We start from the raw sequence: 23,757 nt of genomic DNA, 5'->3' as shown, positions 1-23,757 counted from the left end.
ACTGAATTTCAAAGCTAATGGTAAAAATGTTTCGAATCACTGACAATATTTTAAGTTTGCATTTTAGATTTTTTTTTTTTTACTTTTTAATTATTTGTGGACAACTTCGTTTGACTGGACCTTTGGTTTGTGTATTGGTTTATGTTTTTCTTTGTATTTCGATAGTTGTGCTTTGTGATGTTCTTTGACACATTTAAAAATACTAACATGGAACTTTGAGCACTCGGAAACATGGATCAATTCAGAGCCTGGGCAGTCTTCACCTTTACCCTTACAATTGATTTTGCTATGCATGTTTCCTTCTCCTTGTTAGAGATCAGGGGCTGTATGCCATAATCTTCCATGAAAACAGGATAGTTGAGGGTCCTCGGTTATTGCAAATTATTTCTTCCTAAGAGTTTTGAGGTACTTTGCAGGGCTCAAACCAAGACAGGGAGAGTCTGTAGTTTGCCTTGCAGCTGATGCAGTTTCCAAGTGCTGTATGCAGAGGCTGCACGCTGCTTGATCTCTCCAAGCTGAATGATGACGCAGTGTAAGTTTTACCTGTGACAATTACTTTTGAATGTTCTCTGATTCTTTTCAGTGTCTAGTCCAAATGCTTTAATGAATTCCTTAAAAATTCCTTAAAAATGCATTGGGAAACTGGTTAATATTAAGTAATGATTTGGGTTTGGTTTTTTTTGTTTGTTTGTTTTGTTTTGTTTTTTTTTTACTAAATAACAGTGAAAATACTTGATATTGTTAAGTATGTCATACTAAGAATAATACTATGAATAAAAATATCTTAGGGTTTGTTTTTTTTTTCTAAAGGCAGTTAAATTAGTGGATCTTGTGAAAGGATAGGAGGTTCAAAGTCTCAATAAATTGAACTTTAAATTGTTTGCACTTGTTGATAGCAACTGTTTAGCTTAATTAATAGAGGAGGTAATGTTTTGTTTTACTTTAGTCGAATTCTTAGACTGTTGCAATTATTTATCTTTTGTCTTCATATTTCCATATTGAAGTAAATTAACATTAAGAAAAAAGAGCCCCATCTACTCCCTCCCATGAAAATTTGCACAGCCCAAGAAGTGGAGGACTTGGGGGGAGAAAGAAGTTGCCGCATTGTTGTTCTTGGCCACACTGCCAATCAAACAGGGATATTTCTGAAATATTTCCTGGGTAGTTTCAGCTAGGCATAGTATGCCCTGTAATCTTTTTCTGAACAGTATGCTGCTTCAGACTACTCTGTTCTTTATCCCAGTAGTAGCTGCAGCTTACTGGTAAATGAGGTGGTTCCTGCAGGGGTCTGTAAATACATTTTAGGGTTCCCATTGTGCACATATGTAAGGATCATATTGTGTAAGCCTTAGTTCAAAACAAAGAAATACTGTGCACAATGCTGCCTTGTAAAAGCCTATTTGTAAGGACTCTAACGAAAATCAGAATTTCTCAGTTGCAGAAAGTGGGGCACTTTGTCTAGCTTTGTTTTATCTGATCAAAACACTTGTGACTTTAAAATTGTTGTGGGTCTTTGTTACCTTCCTTTCTTCCTCTGTTCTCACTGACCCATTTCCCAATCTGTCCTGCTAAATTTCCTGTTTAGCCCCTTGAAAACAATGCCACAATTAGGGATATCAGCTAGAGTGTATCAGTATTCTAATACAGGTGGAAAGAAGGTGCTGTGTTGCATGGTACAGCGTAGTGTGCAAGAGCAAGGATCAGTGCCCAGAACCTGTGAGCAGGTTGTAGCTGTAAAGCCCAGCCTTTCAGCACTGCACCAGAGCTCCAGGGTAATGCAACGCCTGAGACAAGATGCAGGAGGTGTTCCTGGTTAAGTGGAGCCTACATCTTTCCCTTAACCTGTTCTGCAAGGCTACCTATATTTAAGCAGTCCTTGTGCCTGCTTTATCCACAAGGTTAGGATTACATCTGCCTCTGGCACAACTGTGCAAGGTGGAAAGAAGCTGCTTGTCCCTTTTCTTCAGAGAAAAACCAATGTCAAGGACCAATTCTTGCCTTTGCATGTTTTGCTTTTCTCTCTTATTTTGTAACTCCTCCAGCACTGTTGAAACTTAAAGAAGTATATGAAGGTAATGTGCATTTACATCAGTAAATATACAACAACTGTGTGTATGCGTTAGTAGTGACTGGAATACGAATACAAAAAGGTAATCCAGGATATCACTCAACAATGCAAATTTTTCAAGTAGAAGTTAAGTTTAGCTTCATTTCTATGAACTAGATGAAAATATTCTTTCAAGTATATATCCTACCTAGGACACTGTTTTATATTTTATAGGACGCCCAGAGCTACTGTAGATATAAAACACAATTTCTGGTTATGAGATCTCTGTATCACCGAAATGCAAATTTCACTCCTGAGTATGTAGGCCACTTACTGAATAACCTAAAGAAATATATGGTGAAAATGCTAGTTGTCATGTATTCAGATTACCCCCTTCAAAGTTTTTCCTCAGGTTTTTAATATCCTGAAATTCCCAGTTCTGAGGCAGTCTGCAAACTTCATTTTCGGTTCTTAGAGTGAAGTCATTTAAATAAACAAATAAAAGTGGCACGTCATGTGTAGCTTGTGCCAAAGTACGCCATGTGCCAGTTAGAATTAATTTTTATGAATCCTCATATATATGAGTTTATAATCACAACAGTGCAGATACAGATGCATATCCCCATCATCTCTGGTGACACTTGCAGTACTTTAAATGTGCACAAGTAGCATCCTAGCTCGGTTCTGACCTCTGTTTATTCTTAGTATTTCATGAATCACCTTCTTTAGCTGTTTTTCTTTTTCACTTAATGAAAGGCACATAAATCTTATTGCTAAATAACAGCAGGATATTTGATAGTAAAAATAAAATCCCTCCTCCTTTTCTTTGTGAATAGCCGGATGGATGTGTTTACCCTTTAGAGAAATTTAGATTTGATATTCTTGTTATGTTTTGTTTTCTTCCTGATAATTATGTTGGCACTTTGCTGATCCCTAGTCGTGCTTTATTACAATGGAAGGTGACAATTTGATTGTCTTCAGTTGGAGAAACAAGTAATTTTATATTCACCAAGCTGTCAGGTAACAGTACCTCACAGTACTAAGAGCTCCTGGCAATGTGGTTTGGCACCTATATTTAAGTGCTTTGATGCTTGCGTAACCTCTACTGAATCAGAAATATTTTGCCTGCTAGAAATGTTTTTAGGCTTGTAGTGTAAGGTTTTTATTAAAAAGAAATCCGTAACTGAGCTACAGATTCATTGTTTCATGTTACACGGAGGTACTAATTAGGTGGTTTCGTGCAACTGGCTACAGGTGAGCCTGAAATTGATACTCCATCTCGCTGTCTGCTGAGGTGCTCTGTTTGACTTAGAAATGAGAATCAGAAATATGGAAAGGAGGGAGGAGAATGGGGAAGGAGGGGAGAGAAATCTGACTGTAGATAAAATATTTCTCTTCTGAATTAGGTGGTGCAGAGAAATGGCACATGATCTTTTGTTTTCACACCTGTAGGATTGAAAATTAACTTTTTACTCATTACATGGAATCTTAAGCACCTCCTGAAAATTTACTGTAGGAAGAAATAAATGTAAGAATACTGTATCTTACCATCGGAGTATGTGTCTTATAGAGTATTGAAAGGTTTTAATGAATCTGTCAGGAACTTATACCCATCAGGTTTAAGTGTGGTCAGGAAGATTTCTTGTTGTTAGAACAAGTTCTTAACTGGCTTGTAATGGAAAAAAATAAATGTATTCTAGTCTTTTGTATAAAGTCTCAACTCAAAATCTAAACATGCTAAAATAAATTCCTCTTAGTATTTTTAGGCATCCTTTATCAAAACCATTTATATAATCATTCAGCTAAACAATTAACTCATTCTATAGCATAAAAACATGTGAATGAATACTTATTTATAGCACCCATTGTTTTTTAATTTTATTGTCAATGATTACTTTTATTTGTATTGTATATTCTGTTGCTTGCTGCCTAAAAAACCAAATCCTAATAAGTTGCTGATGGATAAATTCCTGGCACGCTCACTCTTGTTCCCATAGTTATTGGTAAAGATAGCTGGAAGTCAGTACTGCCTCCTTTCTTTTTCTTTTTCCAACAGTAAGAAATTGGATATCCAGAGACACATGGCGTAGTCATAGGACTTTAAAGGCAGTCATCACTGAGGAGCTAATACCAACCAATTAAACAGAGGTGGTTACGTGATGTAACATTATCAGGAGAAACAATTCATGAGTCAAAGCATTCCAGGGTATATGAGCTCCAGTCCAAAGAACAGTCTCAAGCTGTTTAAATAAAGTGACAGCAATATTGTCAGCTAAATATAAACCATACAAAATATTAACTACAGTGGCTGAAGATGAGCACATCCCAGGTGCTAAATGACTATTCTTTCACTGCCCTTTACTGCATTCAATGTGAGTTCACCTTAGTGAACTTCACTAAGGTGAGTTTTTCGGTATTTTCAGTGAAAACTCCTTGTAGTGAATAACGAGAATGGAGCATTTAACCTACTTGAAAGGTAGATTGTATTTTTGACATTTTATGAATTTGAATAATCTCTTTGGATCTTTACTGAAAAGTCATCAGGGGCTGTGAGGCTGTTTTGCTGCATCCATTTTTATGTTTTTGACAACTAGATAAATAGAGAGGAACTCCTTCCCTAACCCTAATATTTTACTGTGGCTGCATGGCTGAGAAGGTCACTACAATGGCAGAACATAAGAGCAAGGCTTTCCAAAAAGGTTCCAAGGAGCTCTTTAGCTCTCACATTGTTTGATTACATGAGATAAATGGGAAAAAAATACCATAAAAATTGTTCCAAACCCTCTGAGCTTTGAGGAAGTTTGAATCTGGAGTCAAACTTTGTAATTTGGATTCCTATCTATTAGCAGAAGTGCAATTCGTCTGGATTGGAAAAACAAATGCAAGAATAGCTGAGTGTGTATCTTGGAAGCCGTGGGTGTATTGCTCAGCTTGACGCTTATTTCAGCTAGCGATTTGGGTGCTCAGTTAATGTTAGAGTTGTCATTTCTTGAATCACATTTGCTTCCAGCCCCCTCCCCCCCCTTGTATTTCCAAGGTGATTCCTGTGACTATCATAAACTCTGATCTTGCAAAGCTGTTTATGATCTATATGTAGCTAATTCTTGTAGTATTTCCACAAAACGAAGACAAGGAAGAGCTTGAGGGAGTTGAGCTGATTGGCCTAAGGCCTTCCTGTGACTCAGAGCCAAGAACAGAAACTGGGAGATGCTCTCCCATTGCTCCCTTCTCAGTTTATACAGTTTTTGTGCATAGGGATTCATGCTGGGTTGTGGGGCCTCAGGAGAATGGGATCTTTTACTAATGGTTCATTCGTGTTACCAAGGCTCCTTGAAAACAGATATGACATGTCATAATTTTAGGAAATAACTGTTTATTGTAAAATGTCAGACAGATGACAGCATTAGATTTGCAATGAATTACATTACTGAGTTATGCCTACATAACATTGTTTTACAGGGGCAGAGCTGCAAAATATTTTGTCTATTGGCAAGCATTTTCATTTTTCAAGTCTATCTGAACACTACTGTAACTGGTATCTTTATACAGAAAAAAAAAAAAAAAAAAAATTATACTAAACTGATTCGCAGCTAAAAAGAAGTTGTTCCAGTAACTTCTATTCAACTATTTCAGTGTACCCTGTTCTACATCAGGCCTATACTCATATAGGTGAACTTCCACTGAAAAATAGATTGGATAAAGGATGCTCTTGAGTTTCAGAAGGGGTTTGAGGATCCATGAAAGACACAGGGGAACACCAAGTTACAGGGTGTGTCATAGGTATAAAAGAGGAGATACTGTGGGCAGTGCAGGCAAAGAAGAGTAAACAATGCATTTAATTTATCCCCCAGCTGAGTGCTGATTTGTAAGGGAGGGTCCTCTAAGTCACATTTAATATTATGAGAGGAGTATTGCACATTTGTTACTCTTTTAGAAGATGGGGAAGGCTAAGATGCTGTGTCTGAATTTTACTTTCTATGAGCACCAGATTAGCGTAAAAGTTGAGAAGAGAATATTTAAAAGGTTATGAGTACTTCTAAAAGTGGTTTCTCTTAATTTATTTAGCTCTGGAGTCACCAAAGCACTTAGACATGTGCTTAACTTTTTGAAACAGAGTAGTCCAATTTGAAATTAGTGGACTGCTTGCATACTTACAGTTAATCATGCACTTAAGTACTTTAATCTGGCACTTTGGGGAAAAGGAATGGAGACCGTTCATAAAAGCTCTGTAAGCGAATGTATTTCTAATCTAATCTGGTTCCAATCTGCTGCTGGAACTGTAGACCTGGGTTATGTCTCTACTGCAGTCACTAAAGCTGGATGAATTAGTCCATCTGAGTACCACGTTACAGTAGTTGGAGTGCTATCAGAAACGAGCTTGTTTAAAATTAGTTTGGATATCTCAGCATTACAAAGCAGTCCTTTATGTGGCTGCAGTGTAGAGATGCCTTTAGGTTTATGAATGCTTTGTGAGGGTGGAGCAGAGCAGAAGCTGGAGTCTCCGGCCAACTACAAGTCTGCTTTGTCATAGATCCCATTGTTATTGCTTAGTTTATGTTTTTGAAATAGTGTCTGGGCTATCACGTTGTAGTTATCTGTGTTAATACTTTGAGGCTTGGTTCTGAAATGTCTAATAGCTAAAACTCAAGGTCTAGCCATAATTTCCAGTGCAACATTTAGTCATTTGAGCAGTCAGCAGGGATGGAAGATTTTAGGCTTTGGAAGCCTTTCATCATCTAATTGTTTCATAAAAAGAAGATATACATTGTTTTGAAGAACTTGAGACCATAGAAAAGCCTTAGACCAAAAAAAAAAAAAAAAAATATAACACACTGTAGGAAAAAAGGAAAACTGATGTTTTGAGAATCTGACTGCCAGTCTTCATTAGAGCAGAGGGAATTTCTCTGGATTAAAATAAAAAAGAATGTCAGATATATAGACAATGGGGCTGTTCTGGGACCGTGTTTAGTTTTATGTAGGTGAAAACCCCCTAGCAGTTCAGTTTTAGCTTTACTACCTCGGTATTGAGGCTGACTGAAATTGGGATCCAATTCCTCAGCTTTACTGAGATTTTGATAAATTATCCCATTCTTTTTCTGTCTTGAGTTCAAAATGAGATAGAATTTATTATAGTTTTGGAAAATCCAAATCAAGATTTATTTAATTCTCAAAGTTGAGTAGGTGATAGGACTTCAGATAATTAGGGCCTTTTTCAACTTTTTTTTCATACCCATTAGGTATATTTTCCACCTTTAGTGATTGCTGTATTCAGCTAATCTGTCAATTTAACCAAAGCAACAATTTCACAATGTAGTTTTCTTTCTGATTGTGTGCTGTGTAATCAATATACTGATATAATGTGAGTGTAATTTCCTCTCTTATTTTATCTCCACTGCACAGTATTATAAATAAACAGCTAAAAAAGAAAAAAGAAAGAAAAGCACCAAACAAATCTGTTGCATCTTCTTTTAAGATTGTACCACTGTAGACACTTGTTCTAGTAAAGTAGAATTGGACCCACTTGATTGCATTTAAATTTTTCATGCTTCAGCAGTTTGTCTGGGAGCACAGTAAAGAAAACCCCCCGAGCGAGGATAGTTTAGAATAATAGAACTTGATTTTGTGTATTATAGCGGCACCATTTGCGCTGCTGTAGTTAGGGTTGTGTCAGCACTTCCATTATAAACCCCTGTTTGCAGGGGTTATAACTAGGGAGATATTTTTTATCAGAAACTTTTTTTAAAATCATTCAAGTGAATTTAATTGATAATAGGAGAAAAAAAATAAATTATAATGGAAATTAGTAAATTTCTGATACCTTTTACAAGCCTTATTTATTATGAATATTGATTTTTCTTCCCTCTCGCCAGGGATTTTAGCAGATGCATTTTGAATATTTTAAATGTAAAATTGGGAAGTTATTATGGCTTAAAATTTGACTGCTATTCATACTCATATTTTAACATTAAACCATTTTAACACAACAACCTTGTTATGGTTTAATGTTATCATAAACAATAATCTAGTCAAAGGGGCCAGATTCTTCTCCCTTTGAATTTGATGAGACCTTGGAGTTATTGGCTGAACTCTGTCTTTGGACATGTTGGAGTTCCGTGTACAGAATTCTCCTATTTAAGTAAAACCAAACAGGTAATGAGCAAAAGTCTGCATGAAGTAACTAACTAGATAACCCCCAGATGCAGAGTTTGTAATTACTCTTTTACCCAGGCATAATCAATATTTGGTGCATAACCTGGCCCCCTCAGAAGACATGTACACATGAGGTACATTGATTGAGATAATGATTGTGCTGGGAGAAGGTGGTGGAGGGCTTAATTTAGCATGTTCCTACATCTCTGTCCCTTTTACCCCAATGTTTAAAATCTAGCTACCAAAAAACTGAAAGGCACCATTATTGCTGGCCTCTGACCATAAATAATGGACTAAATCTTGCTGTTTTAACAACGGTTTTGGGGAAAATAGAAGCGAAACACACCGCTAAAAATTATGTCATGAGGAGACCAAGTGCCTTGGAAGCCTGCCTGAGCTTGTCTTTCTTTTCAGGCTCTAGGACTGTAGGTAACTGAGTAAAGTGCGGTATGAAACCGTGTCTGACCATAATGCAGCAGTGGAGAAAAGGGGTAGGTGGAGCTAGAAAGCGTTTTAACCCTGCTCTTGGTCCATTCTCTTAGTCTAGTTCAGAAAAAAAAACTTGCTGGGCATGGCTCAAGACTATTCGTGAATGTGACTTTGTCAGTATAATTTTATTTTTAAGGTTAAGAGAGTCCTCTTTTCTCTATGTAATCAATTTAAACACCAGAATGTGAATAGAGATTTTTATTTAATTGTGTTTAAACCATTATGAATAAGAGGAAAATATATTAGTGTATATGGCAAAGAAAAAGTGTTTCCTCTATAGTGCATTACCAGTAGATAGCTTTACTGAATGGTCACTTGAGGAAATACCAAAAGCCTGTTTATGAAATAGAGGTGAAGCCTTTCTAGACTAATTATATTCAGCATGTAATTTCTAAACTTCAGTCTGAATTTTGATTTTCAATTAACATTCCCAATTTGAAGATAATTTTCTATTTAATGTAATTGCAGGAAATAATTTATTGGCTGATTAAGACTGAGGGCCCAGCCTTCCTTAAGAAAACAGTCCCTAACAAACCAGCCTTTAAAGCCAACTCGTAGCTTTGGACAGATTCAGCCTATTTTTGCAGCTGCAGAGTTGTGTTTAATTAGGATTGTGCACTATTATTCATTGGTGCAGTTTGTAGTTGAAATTATTCTTAGGAGACATTTTCATTTCTGGTTTTGTGTCATGATTAATTTATGGTGAAGAAACAGCCATAGATATTGCTTTTCACAGAAGCTCGTTCGGTTTGAAACAGGAACGAGATTTGTTGAGGAGGTGAAAGAAAGGAAAACCCTTTATTGTGACTTTCAGTTTTCATGTCTGATTTTCAAACTGCATAGAGCACTGACATGTTTTCATGGGAGTGATTACATTAACATGACTATTTTAATGAGAAAAGGGAAAGTAAACCTTTTATTTTATCTTGGATCACAGCAATTGTGAAGAAGAACTTTCTGAAGTACGTACAATAATGCTGGTTGCTGAACTCTTGGCATGTTCTCTGTAGCATCAACACAAATTCTTTAGCGTAGTAAGAATGTAATACACAGTTTAAATTCCTCAGTTCTCCTTATTGGCAACGTTAGTATTAGACTCCCACTTACACTTAGGCTCCCCTGAAGAAAATGCAGACCTTTTTTTCCCCACCAGTATTGAGTTTAAGGGCCAGGATTATCTCTATTTACAGAATAGCTATTCTAAATAGGTATCAGTGTTTTAATATATTTCAAAGCACTTCAAAGCTTGTTATACTTTCATATAGAACTATACATAATTAGATTAGTTGATCCTATATTAATTTTTTTTTTTTCACTGTAGGATACTAAATCTGAACTCCCTCATTAATTGTGAGAAATTTAGCATTAGCTGTTAAATCCTATGTGAAACACAGACTGCTACATAAAAACTACTGTTTAAATTGGAATTAACTTAATTATTTTTCTTTGCACTTGATATTTCCTTCACTGTAATATTCATGAAAGCATGTGACAGATTTGTAAATTTAACTGTTAGTCTCAGATTTCCAGACCCTTTAATCAGTATTTATTTGTCTGTAGAAACAGTACTAGCAAGTTAATGATTTGCTAATTTGAAAAATGCTCATGTGGTTTCCTATGTTAACTGATTTGTGCATTTTTAAAGAAATGGTATGAAATCAATTATTGTTAAAAAGCAATTAAGGTGAAGATCTTATTCCTTAGTTTCTGAGCAATTTCAGTGTAAAGGATATTCTAAAGTTACTAAAACCTGGGAAAATAGCTAATATATTTTAGCTGTCTTCTTTCAGGTTTATTAATGATTGTTTTAACAGTTGCAGTTAATCTTATTAGAAATTTTAAACAAAGTGTTTTCAGATTTTGAGTTGAAGTCAGTTATATTTTCATCTAAGTGCAGAAACTGTGGTGAAAGCTGTGTTTGCATATGAGATGGTAGTAAGAGGCCATTATTATGAAAAGACATTTAACATAAATCAATGCATTTATTCATTACACTTTTAAGTAATTTAAAGTAATTTGTTGAGCTATATCCTGTACTCGATGCCTAATATGAAATGAAACATAATTATTTTAGATTTTTAGTTCAAACTGTAAAAGACTACTCAGATATTATCCATCCATTCAAGAAACTCTTCAGTTTTCGAACGCTTTTCACATGAGCATCTCAAAACAGCTTCCAAAAGGTAAAACTGGATACAATTTTAAACAGGTTAAGAGCAGATACAGCTTTAAACAAGCAGTAAAATGACTTATTTAGCAGAATTTGAAATGGATTAAAATATTCTCATCTGTGTAGAAAACACCTTCTGCTTTCAAGGAATGAGGTTGGGAAAGCATGATGGACTCTCATTCAAACATTTGCTTATACCCTTCACATTGCTTATGGGAGTAAGAGTTTAAAGACAAACTCTACTGCACAATCGACATGAAAATACCAATAAAATCACTATTTTCTTACGTCTGAGAAAATGATTTTGTTTCACAAGTCTAAATGAATAGAATGACATCATATAACTGAACCCTGACCTTGACTTGGCCTCAATGAATACTTTGTCTCTGGTTTGGATCCAGATCTCCCAACCCCATACTTTTTAGAGTGCTTTTGTTGACTGCTCGTGATTAATTTTTAACTGTTGTAGGCAAACGCAGTGTGTTTAGAGGACTGTTTGGAGCTTGGTTTGTTGGTTTGGGGTTTTGGGTTTTTTTTTTTGGTTGTTGTTGTTGTTGGTTTTTTTTCTTCATTTAATACCAATGTATTCTTTTTGTCTGCTTTTCTTGTTTTGTAGAAGAATGTCTTCCAAGCAGGCTACCTCTCCATTTGCGTGTGCAGCTGATGGAGAGGAAACAATGACCCAGGATTTAGCATCACGAGACAAGGAAGAGGGCAACAGTGATCAGCACGCGACCTCTCATCTGCCTCTACATAATGTAATGCACAACAAACCTCACTCTGAGGAGCTACCAACTTTGGTCACGACGATCCAACAAGATCCTGAGTGGGATGGAGTCATCTCAGCCCAACACAGAATGGTGAGTTTCTCAGTTATCACAGAGGCTTTCTAAATCCGTATTGTAAAAGACTGTTCAGTTCCATTTTGAAAGACATGTTCAGTACAATCCTTCATGGATGTAAAGCTTTTTAAGTGTTAAAGTGTCAGTGTTAGTAATAGATCAACATCAATATGGTGTAATTATAAATTACAATTGTATAATCTTCTTAAGTGTACAGGTCTATATGAATGAGGTCATTTGATGAGTTCACCTTTGGAAAGGAAATACATCTATTTATCATGTTTTCATTCATACCTTGATTTATGTTATAACCTCTCTAGCTCATATATTCAAGCATTAATTTCTGACAGGAGGATGTAGCTCACAACTGTTTGTCATCTGCAAAGTGTTGTGCTGAAAGAAGAAACTTTAATGTATTTTTTTACTTGTCTCTCAGAAAAAGAACCTGAAATATTATAGCTTTACACCACAACAAAGAAGCTGGCATTTTAGGGGACACAAACTTCCTTCTGTACTTGTAGGAAATCACCAATTTTTATGAAGGGAAAGGGGGTTTATGAGTAACTATGTCATGCTGTCCTGTGCTAGATTACCATTTGGTGTATAGGTGATGCTAGCAGTGATTCGAATTATTATCTGTATTCTCTTCAGTAGCCCAGATAAAATTATTCTGCAGTTGTAGTTCTTTCTCTGTATCCCCAAAACTCTGCAATAAATGAGGAGACTGAATGGGCATAGCATCTCAGTCAATTTATTTTCCTTGCATGTGTTCCTCAGGAACAGAATTAAGGTACGTGGAGCAGCCAGGTGTTCTGTAAATTTAGAACATCATAATTCCAGACTCTCCATAAAGTGACTTTCACAGACATTAAATTCACACAGTTAGTTTAAAAAGAATACCCTGCCTTTTCATAAAAATTCTTCTCAATTTTTTTAATGTCTATGAGCAGATTTTTTTCAGCAAGCCTTTTTCTTTTTTCCAGTACTAAACAGCAGCTTTCAATAAGGTTAAAAAACTGTGGATTTTTTTGGATGACACTAACAATAATGAACTTATTTTAAATTTGAGTAGAAATAATAATTCTAATGCATTAATCAACAAAGATATGGGAATTCTTCATGCAAACTGTGATGCCTGGAATTAATTAAATAACAACACTACAATAATATCTATTTTGTTAATATAGTGGGATTTTTTTTTCTTTCTAAAATTTAATTGATTCAAAAGATCAAACCAAACCACAAAAAATGCTGCCTAATCTGTAATGCACAATTTAACCCAGTACAGAACTTTATGTCAGGTCTAAAGTATTCATAAGTATTTGGGTGACTTGGTCGTGAAGAAAGCAAAATTTCAACTGTAAAAATGACTTTAAAGAAAAGTCATTACAAGTTAGTAATTTGACAAGGTAGTTTGTAATTGTAGATATGGCTTCTATGCACAATTCTTAGATGGAACTTCATTTTGGATGGAGAGTTGCTCTTTTGCCCAAGTCAGTTGATAAGCACATCAGAATCATTTTACCTTCTATGGTATCAGGAAGACAAGCTGAATGTGTACTAGAAAGGATTGATCACGTTTGTGATGAAAAAAATAGAAGTGTGAATTCATCAGCTACTTTCCTATTAGTTCTGAGAAGCATGTGCACTCTGGGAATGTTGGTCATAGGACACCAATAACATTGATAAAAGGACTCTGTCCCAGAGAGAAAGGAACTCCTAGCCTCTAGGAGTCCCTCAAAGCATTTGGTTTTGGTTCAGACTATTCCTTGGACCTGAAGTAACGCTTGAGCCAAAATGATAGAACCTCGTGCAGCACGATCAGTTGTACTCATTGGTATTGCTCTGAAGTGGCTTTACACTTAGAGCAACAGAGTGCAATCTCTGTTTTCTTTCTCAGTGCTGCACTATCATGACAACGCTTGGACATGGCATGAATCAATACCCAGTTTATCGTGTTTCAGAACAGGTGCATAAACTTTGCTTGAGTGACTTAGCACTCTGGTTTACCCCTCTCCTTTTTTCAGTAAATATTCCATCATATATGTAGATGAATGTCCTGAAAAACATTAGGAATTTCCATAAATACTTTGTGTTACATCTGATGGTAGACGTATGTCATCCTTGTTTAGGTAGCTCTCAGCTAAACCAGAATTTTTGCCCAGCTCAAAGCTGGGTATAATTTACAAGGCTTGACTAGAAGTGAAAGCTGAAGTTCTAAGGCGTGATGTTTGGTTGCACTTAAAAGGAGATCTGAAATGTACAGAGCATGGTCCCAGTGTATTTACAGTTTAGGTGATCTAACTAGTCATCAAATTCACAACACTGGAGTGGTGAAAAAATTTTTTTCTCCTTGAGAGACTGTCATTTAGGGTAACGTCTGATTTTTTTTTTTTTTTTTTTTCCCTCACATATATTTCATGAGTAAACTTTAAGATGCAATTAATTGCATAAAGTGTTTCTGAAACATATCTGTCTCCAAGCAGGCACCAATATTGCTAAAAAAGAATACGGAGGTGCCTGCAATTTTCCTGATGAGGGCAATTTCATACTCCTTGAAGGGAGGATAGGAGTTTCTTTCCAGAAAGACAAATTCCAGAAGGTGGGTTGGGCAATTTTGAGATAGGTGCTGTGGTAGTTACTGCTTTTCCACTTAATAAAAAAAATTCCCAGAAGATAGGTGCTTTCTGACCTTTTCCAGACGGATCCTTTCAAAGCAGATTTGAAGAAGCACCTGTTCATACCATTTACACTGAAAGTAAAGAAAGTAGCGCTGTCATTAAAATGCATTAATAATGTGTTGTTTGGTTATAAGACAGTAAATTCAAAGAATGCTGTTCACATATGGGGAAGAAAAATGTCTCTTTTATGTGGTATCTAATTAAGGGCACAATCTCGCATCCTTTGTGCCCTTAAAACTACTAAGGAGTTCACTGGAATTTGTCAGAGCACATAGTATGCGTCATAACATGCTACAAGGGCCTTACAGATCTTAAGTGAAAAAAAGATACTGTAGTAGGGCAATCTGACTGAAAAAAAGATTGAGTTTTTTCTCAACATTTATGGTATGCAGCACTTTCTGTAATATAAGATACCTTTAAACTACATCGTGTATTATCATAAAAAAACCACACTGGCTAGAAATGTTTTCAAACTTTCACTCCCTTTTGATATCAGGCATTGCTTTCCACTGAGTCCTTTGTGTATTCTGAATGTCTGGAAGCCAAAATATTTTGTTTTAACTCCCACTCTATAGTATTTCCCAGCTGTGTACTTATATGGTGTAATAAAAGGATTTAACAAATGGGAAATAGCAGCTGCATTTGGAAATTCCCTTTGTGCTCCCTTTTCATTTGACAGATTCAGCAATGTGCAACAACTGTAACGTCAGACCTGTAATGACTTACACTGCGAGTATCGTATCACCAACCAATTTGATGTTACAGTGGGGAGAAAATAAAACAACTGAAAGATTTCTGTAATTTCATATTGCTGAGCTGAAAAGATTATATGTATATTTCTAACTGTAACCTAATATAAAAATACCTGACCATATGGGTATTTATTGCTGCCTGTAGTTCTACTAGAAAATAAAATCTACTTTAGGCTAAGGACGTATCTGCTGCAGTAAACTGTAGGGAAGAGGGCAAAGTGGTACTAAGATAACGAGGAAAGTATCCTGCTTTCTCCCATGGACAATGAGTAGCAGGCAAGAAATACAGGCAAATTTTTAGACTGCATCCAAAACCTGGCTCTCCTGGGGCAACAGACTGAGAGAAGATGAGGAGGGAAAGCCAACAATACTTCTGCTAAATTTAATAGTAACTGAATTATTGTATCCCAATAATATATTTACTAGTAAATATGTAAAGAGATGGAGAATCATAATTTGTGATTTGTTCACTGGGGAACCAGGAATGGTCCCCATCTTCATATAGAGCCCCCACAGCTTGTAAGGTAAATGATGAAGGTTTTTTTTATTTTTGCTCTGAAGTATCAGGAGAAAGCAGTGCCATCAACAAGGTACAAAATTAGTTGGACAAGTGGCCTGATCTTTGAGGAATAGGGTGGTGTATTCCCATGTCTGTAAAGGCTGAGACCTGGGCATCGTGAACAGTAAATTTGAGCAGCTTTAATCTAATGAAACCTGGATTCTTTCTTCAAAACACAGAATTCTGCCCCCCCTGCCCTCAGCAGTAAAAAGAGAGAGGCAAATTCTGTTCCCATCCACAACCCAGTGTAACAATCTGGTAAAAGACAGGGTTCATGAAGGACTCGCAGGCACTGTGCCGATCACTGTACATGATGATGTGTCACTGTGCTCTTTGCCCACCAAAGTCATCCCCTGCCCACCACTGTCGAGGGTATATAGGCAGGGTGTGCATGCACGGAGTGAGGGCATCCCCATTGATTTCGTCTGCTGTTGGAATGATGCAGCAAGAGACTGTCACAGGGAACCACAGCAGCAAGTCGAGTCTAAAAGATAGTTTATTTCCCTGTGACTGAGGAAAAGCGAACACATATACAAATACAGTTTAATTACCTCCAAATATATGCTATGTTTCCCTATGCATTTTGTAACATCAATCAGAGACCTCTTGGAATTAGAAATGAAATGTATCTCATTGGATTTTATCTCAAATAGCAACATTGACAATATATTTCATAATTATGTCAAGTCTGTCTTTTGCTGACTTCTTGCCAAAAGAGTGAAAGGCTTGCTACCTTTCCACTGTGTCTGTGCGTTCGTCTCAGCAGCACTGATAGCAGATTTGTATATGCAGCAGGAAGAGTGAAAATCTCTTAATGCCACATGTATTTGTTCCTTTTAAAGTCATTTTAAATCACCAAGTATCAAATTTAACTTTATATAGCTTTAGCAAAACTACTGGCATCAGAAAGGCAGAAATAGGTGGTGTCCTGCAGGTCTTAATGTTTCAGTGCTTACTGTCTCTAAATAAAACAAGCACAATCTTGTTGCTTGCCCCCACCCCTTCTTATTAACTTCTCTTGTTGAGAGTTCTTCTCTTTAAGGAAAATAAACTCAAGTTTTTAGGAATGATCATTGAAAACCATTTACACATGTTAAACACTGTGAATTTGCTGTTATGTAAATTAATGGCTTCAAATTCTCAAAAGTTATAGATACAATTACTTGTTTTGAAATTTTATTTTTAGTTCATTTATGGGCTGGATATGGGCATATAAAATGCACCAAATATAAATGCCCTAAACTCTGGCAATTCTGTATCTGCTAAATTGCTTATGCAGCTGTTATTTACATGTACAAATCTGAGTTTTGTGATGATCGAAAGCAATTCTACTGTGCTTGTGATGATATTTCTGCATTCCAGGTAGTGCATCAGAATTTTTATCTAACTAAAGAGATAAATACCTTCATACATAATTGCATGGGTACAAAATTTTGGCTGAAACTAAGAGGTGTGAAGAAACAGATGATATGATATTTTATTTTTCCATAAAATAGACTTCTATGAGAAATATATTGCAGGCAAGATAGAATTTCTTTTTTTCAAGCACTTTGATTCAAAAACATTCAAGTATGTGCTTAACTTGACTTTATTAGGAGTACCTACAAGTATAATAATGTTCAGCATACGTCTAAAGTTTTGAAAGATCAAGGACTACGTTTTACTAGCTTTAGCATAAAAAGATGTTAACATTTAATATTAAAAATAATAAAGCAATTTCCTAAAAGTGTGCAGGATAATGTGCTTGATGGGGGTGGTGAAATACAAAATTGACTTTATTTGAAGAAGAATAAAATAGTTGGTTTTTGGCATGCCAGTTATACTTGTATTATTTTAATTTTGACACTGTATGTTTTTTTTTTTCCAAATGCATAGTCTATTTAAACCTTTCCCTATATTCTAGGGTGAACTGTGTTTCAATAGAATTAATAGTCACCTGAATTCTTCACAGAAGACTTGCAGTTTATGTTCATCTAAACCTGTAGTATTTTTTTTTTCCTTTCTCGTATTTTAATATTTCCTATTTTTTATAATACAATTTCTGAAAAGTTTTTAATTCACTTCTGTATATTGACATGAATTTTTTCAAAAGTAGAAGCACTAACACACTCTAAATTGTTAATTTTTTTTATTTTTTTTTTTTTCCTTGGGCAAGAAGGAATCAGGTATGCATGCTGATTAACACACTCCAGTCATTAACATGTGATTATGTGGGCTGCATATTGAGCACCTGCCAAAAGATAAAATCCAGCACTTTACTACATCTGTGCAAGGACTTTTTGCATTTCTTTTGTACTTTGACAGCTCAAGAAAAAACAGACTTTGGTATCTTTGTTCAGCATAATAAAACTGTGTACATAAAATGTCTTCATGGAGGAAGGAAAGATACGACATATATTTATTTTAATCTTTGAGGCCATGAAAAATCCAGGGACTGAGACTTACACAACACCAAGTGTAATATGAATCTCCTAATGTACTGTATCACTGACATTCATATACAGTTTACAACATTCCTGCATGTTTATAAGGATTATCTGTTCTGGGATTCAGCCAATGTTATTGTAATTCACAACAGTTTTATGTGATACCTTTATGTCTCATAAATGTCTTGTTTTTATTTCAATCTTCCAAATGTTTCATCAGTGTTTACCTTAAAGAAATACAAGTACTCTGTGCAGCAGGCTGGTTTCCTGCATACATTCCTCTGCAAACACTAAAAGGGAAACATAAAGCATGTAATACATGTCATGTAACTATATACAGAAAAGGATTTCCATGTGCATTTGATACTGCTAAAAACATAAATACAAATTTTATTTTGATATTTACAATAGGTCTAGTTATAAGTTGGACAACCAAGACGACCTAATAGGAGGCAGTTGAATGTATACAAAGTGGTCTGGAATGTCCAAGCCACACAGTCCTTGTTTTGTTTGGCAGCTTCTGACAATCATACATCACAGAATATGTGTCTTTATTTACCCCAAAGGTAAACAGTGCTAATAGGCTGGGACTAATCACAATGCATCTTTACTTTCAGTTTAGATGAGAATATAAGTCTGAATACTCATTCTGTAAATGGTTGTCCATTACTTTTCCTTAATAAGAACATTTAACCAAAGTCAAGGGCATAAAGTCTCAATATTGTTGTGATTTATTACCAAACCTTAAACACGAGGAGTTAGGACATATGGTATTTGGTTAATTAAGGAAATCCGTAGCATCTAACTCTTACAAAAGCACACATGAGTTTATGCATATTATTTGTGGGTGAGTTGATTGCCATACAGTAAAGACTGGTCATTGTATTTAAGAATTTTGAGGTGATTTTCTATCCTGTAATGGACCAAAATGCCTGTCAACATTTTTCACAGATTTGCTCATTTGTAAAGAGAAGGGTTTACATCACAGAGTTGAAAAATTGTAACCTTCTGAAATCTCTCTACCCAGAAGTTGGTGTACCTGGAATCATTTGGTTTGTTCCAACAACTGAGTACGAAGGGATTGCTACAATTAATGGTCATTAATGGTTTTATGTCAAATGAAGTCCCTGCCTATTCCTTCCAAACAGATATTTAGTCTTGCAGTGACCTATTCATAAGATCATATTTGTATCATGTCTACCTGATTATTATGCAATTTCAATTTTAAATGTTTGATCTAAGCTATTTTCCTCTTTTCTTTTTTTTTTTTTTTTTTTTTTTTTTTTTTTTGCTAGTGCTTACTTGTTTCTTCTTGAGGATTTTAGATGTGTATAAAAGATGAAATACAAGCCTTTTACAAATTGTATTCAGCCTATACTTTGGCACTGAAACCAGTGCAAGTTTTATCAGAGTAAATGCTGAGTTAAAGACTTGAGGTTTTATTCCATTACTTGCCATTTGCCCTCCCACTAGCATAATTTGCTAAGAATTTACAAATTATGTTCTCTCAATAGCTCATAGCAGTCGTTCTCGAGCCTTGGAATTAAATAAATATTTCTTCATAAAACTTTTTTTTTTTTTTTTAATCGGATGAGAATTGGAAATGATCACTTAGATTTTTAATTTCTCTTAATTCTATTTAATTAAATTCCTCAAAATGGGAAACCTTATTTAATGTAGTGATTGGAAATGATTTTGTAAACATTTGCTTTCATTATATGTTAACTCCAGACTAGTTCCAAGTGCCAGCATGCCTCTAGTACTTGGAATCAAAACCACTCTGGATATCCAACTTTCCTGGGGTGTTTACATGTGTCCCATTCAATGCAGAGACAGATAAATAACCCTTTATAACAGAAAAGCCTCATCCACATGGAAATAAGCAATTCAGCTAACACATTTTATGTTAGTAATATTTGCTTTCCCCTTCTTGGCCATTCATCCTGTGATTTCAGCTGAACTCTTACAGAAACAGTTTTCTCTCTGGCTATTGTGTAGGATTGCAGTCGTCAACTTTCAATCAAAGTTGACGGCAATTATTCATAAATTGCTAACTAACACTATGACCCTGATTTTGTACAACCCACAGTTTCACTTCCTGAGTTTTCCTCTTTTCTCACCTTCAGAGAGCTTCCCTCTTTGAGACAGAATCTATCTTCCCTACATACAACACAAATGCTACCATAAAGGAATTGCCATGTCTATTAGAATCCACAGCCTCGTGCACTCCCCCTTCTAAGATTCCCACCCAGATAATCCAGTTCACATGACCGTTGGTCTGTCCTTAACCCTTAAGAGGATCCCAAAGAGAGATCTGTCCCAAGCCAAATCTCCATTCATGACTGTGGAGTTGCCAAACTGAGCTGTTGCTTCTCAGCCCCCAAATGCAGTCCCCAAATTTTTTACTTTGTCCATTCAGAGGAAGGTGCAAGAATATTGAATCTTGTTTTCAGTCTACAGTCTTTCACGGATAAAACTGTCCTTTTGTGTGTGTTTGCTTTATTTTGGAAGTGAAACTGCTTCACAGAAGTTGACACAAGTTGGCTCATGATTCAGCTTGCAGATATTGCTGTAAACATTAGCTTCCCAATATGAAAAATACTGGGTCAACTTTCAGTACCCTTATTTACATCACTTACAGCAGTACTCCCTCATTTATGCTGTTAAAATCAGTTGGACCACTGATGGGCAAATGAACTACTTAATACATAGGAAAATAAATTTTTTACATTAACAAGAAAATTGTGATTTAAAAATCCCTTTTCAACAGAAATATCTGACAAAGTATAAGGATTTTCCCTCATTTGTACAGAAACTAAGCAGCTCTCTTTTAGAAGAATTTTACCAATGTAGCTTGTGAAATTTAGTGAATGTAAATGCTAAAAAATATTTTTTTCAGAGTAAGAGGCATGCTGAAATATCTATACATATTATCTTAATGTAACAGTTTTAAAGGAATTATCATGGAGTGTGAAGAGAATACCATGTATGTAGTCACAAACAATCCCCATCTTTATTTTCACCAAGCTATTTTTTGTAATTATTTAGAATTATTTCTGCCATTAGCAAAACTATACTTGAGCCATTCACAGCAACTCTAAAAGGAATGGCCAACAGGCTACTCATTGTTTACACCAGGCAGCCTGGAAAGCTGATGAGACTAAGGAAGCTGTTGTTGGATCACATATATTCAAAGCAAACTTGGGATGAGTTAAAGAAGTACACTGCCCCTCTAATATGAAAAAAAACAAGGATAGACCTAGGAAAACTTTTACCATATTGCACTGGAAATCTTAATGTTGTTATCTTATTGACATATGAGTAGGGGGTAAATAGATGTTTTAGGTGTAAGTAAGAGCGTGATTTCTATGGCTACTTATCTCCGAGTAAGCTATGCAAAGTATTTTAGCGTTCATGCCTTGCTAATTGCCAGTTTTATGTATTTTGTGCGTTTATTTATTTTTATCTATTTAGTCCACTTTGAAACCTAATCCTTAAATTTTGATGGCTATATATAGGTATTTGATATGTTATAGGAACATTTTCTCAAAACACTAAGCATAGTGTGTTGAAGGGTCTGTAATAAAATTTTGTCTGTGCTAATGGGCTGATAAGGAAATGTCTACAGGAAAAATGCCCTTTATTTACCTTGATATTAAAACCAGTTATCAAATATAGTCTCAGTTTTGTCCCTGCTGAATAGTAAGCAGCTGGATTAGTGATCCAGACTGGGATTCAGTCTTCAGCTGCTGGGCAGTAAGATTTTCTGGTTTAGTCATCTCTACAAATAAATACCTCTTGAACATTTTTCTGTCTGACACAGTAAGGCAAAGAAGAAAGTTTAAGATGTAAAATCGTCATATATGTTGTTCCTTAAGCAGTCAGATTTATGCCTAATTTTGTGTAATGATCTGCCTTCAAATATTACTGTTTGCCGTTTATTAAGGCTTAGTCTGGATATGCCACCACTGTCGTGGGCAAAAATCTCTGTGCAATACCCCTGTGTGTTCTGGCATGGGCATAAACAGTTCTACGATATCCAGTATTAGTGTATGAGTGGGAGGGTAGTTTTGTAAGTCTAAAAAAGATATGGTGGGTTCCTGAGCAATCTGCACCAGATGTCACTTTGGACCGTTTACCCAACGCTTTCTGTTAGGACCGAATTAAAAATTTGCAAAGAGCTTTTTCTTAAATGTCTTCTTTTCTAAGCACTTCATTCTTACTGGAAGTAAAATGTGCTTTAGATGGACATAATATTTTGATACTGACACTTTTTTAAATATGTTGATATTGTTCTATTTTTAGACTGGAAATTGAAATAATCCCAATATAATCAAGATTGAAAATGTCTGTGGTTTACTGTGACTGAATTTCACTGGTGTTGGATGAAAGAGCATTCTCTGTCTTAAACCTTTTGTCTATAGACTAAATGTTTGCTGTTTATCTTATTATATTTTCCTTTCCCCCTCTTCATACATGGAAACCACTGAATTCAGTAAGAATACCACACCTTGAAAAGTGCACCTTTCAAGGGGACTGTCATGTCTTGAAGATGTTATTTCAAGTTTAGACTTAAAATGTCATTTTACAGAAATACGTGAATTAAAAACCCAAGAATTCACAGATGTGTCAGTTGTCTAGTGTATTATGTATCTACTGGATGAATTTTGGCACCAGATCATGTCCAAATACATTATGTGGATATTCATATCAGTCATATTCCCTTGCCCATTTTCTTATTATTATCAGTTATGCTGAGAAAAGTTGACTTGCATTGAGAATTTTCATCAGTGCTGATGGATTGCTTAGATGGATTTCACAAAAGGAAAACAGTTGAATTGATCTCAGCTAAGCACTTGTCTTTACCTCTTCTTCCATGCTCTTGGAAAAAGAATGAAAAATACTTTTAATAGCATCCTTTCTTTCCTCTCTTCAGGTGGTGACGAACTGGGGCTTCCTCATTCCGTAAAATTGGTTTCATAAAGTTTCTCAAGGATAGGATCCCTTTCATTACTGAATCCTCCCACGTTCAAATGAACCAGGTTTTCCTTTCCTAACCATGAACTTATTTTTTTGTTCTATGGTAAGAAGCATGGTGGTCATTTTCCATTCTGGACTCCAGATTTTCTAGTGAGAGCACCTTATGCATTAAAGCAGGAGGGCCAACAAACAATTTGTAGAGGTGATATACCTCTTCTCACATCCACTACTCTCTTTAGAGGATACCTAAATGTATTTTCAGTTACAGTAGAAGGGTATCTGCATGCTGCTTGTGAATGTCAGTGCAAATTAATTTTTGATAGCCAGGCCTGCATCTGATGTAGGTGGTCATTGCACTCTTGGTCATGCAGTGTGTGAGGTTTGGGACATAAACGTGATATGCATTGGTACACAAAAGAGTATAAGGTCCACCAAACAAATTAAAATCCTTCATAAATTTGCTGCAACCTTTATTTGATTTTCAACAAACTGAACACTGCGGTAACAACTTCCTTTCAAACACGGTTGAGTCACCTTTCTAGAGAAAATATAAGAGTAATGCTTCCCTTGCCATGTTGATTTTTGATCTGTCTAGTTTTCCATGAGTGTGAGGTCAATATAACCTGTTCATGTGGTTGGAATAAAAAAATGCTGCCAACAG

At 35.6% G+C, this 23,757-nt stretch overlaps 1 protein-coding gene across 7 annotated transcripts in view; it reads left to right on the top strand.

The window, feature by feature from the left end:
* SOX6 (SRY-box 6) overlaps nucleotides 1-23,757 on the top strand; it is a 322,621-nt gene that overhangs the window by 78,252 nt on the left and 220,612 nt on the right. For all 7 annotated transcript variants that reach the window (XM_026850473.1, XM_026850475.1, XM_026850472.1 and 4 more), the window contains one exon: nucleotides 11,473-11,716. In XM_026850473.1, the coding sequence (XP_026706274.1) occupies nucleotides 11,473-11,716 (244 nt within the window). The remainder of the gene's footprint in view (nucleotides 1-11,472; nucleotides 11,717-23,757) is intronic.

Source organism: Athene cunicularia (genome assembly GCF_003259725.1).
Source record: "Athene cunicularia isolate RWA chromosome 5 unlocalized genomic scaffold, athCun1 chr5_part2, whole genome shotgun sequence".
Taxonomy (NCBI): Eukaryota; Metazoa; Chordata; class Aves; order Strigiformes; family Strigidae; genus Athene; species Athene cunicularia.
This window is presented reverse-complemented; position numbering and strand designations above follow the sequence as displayed.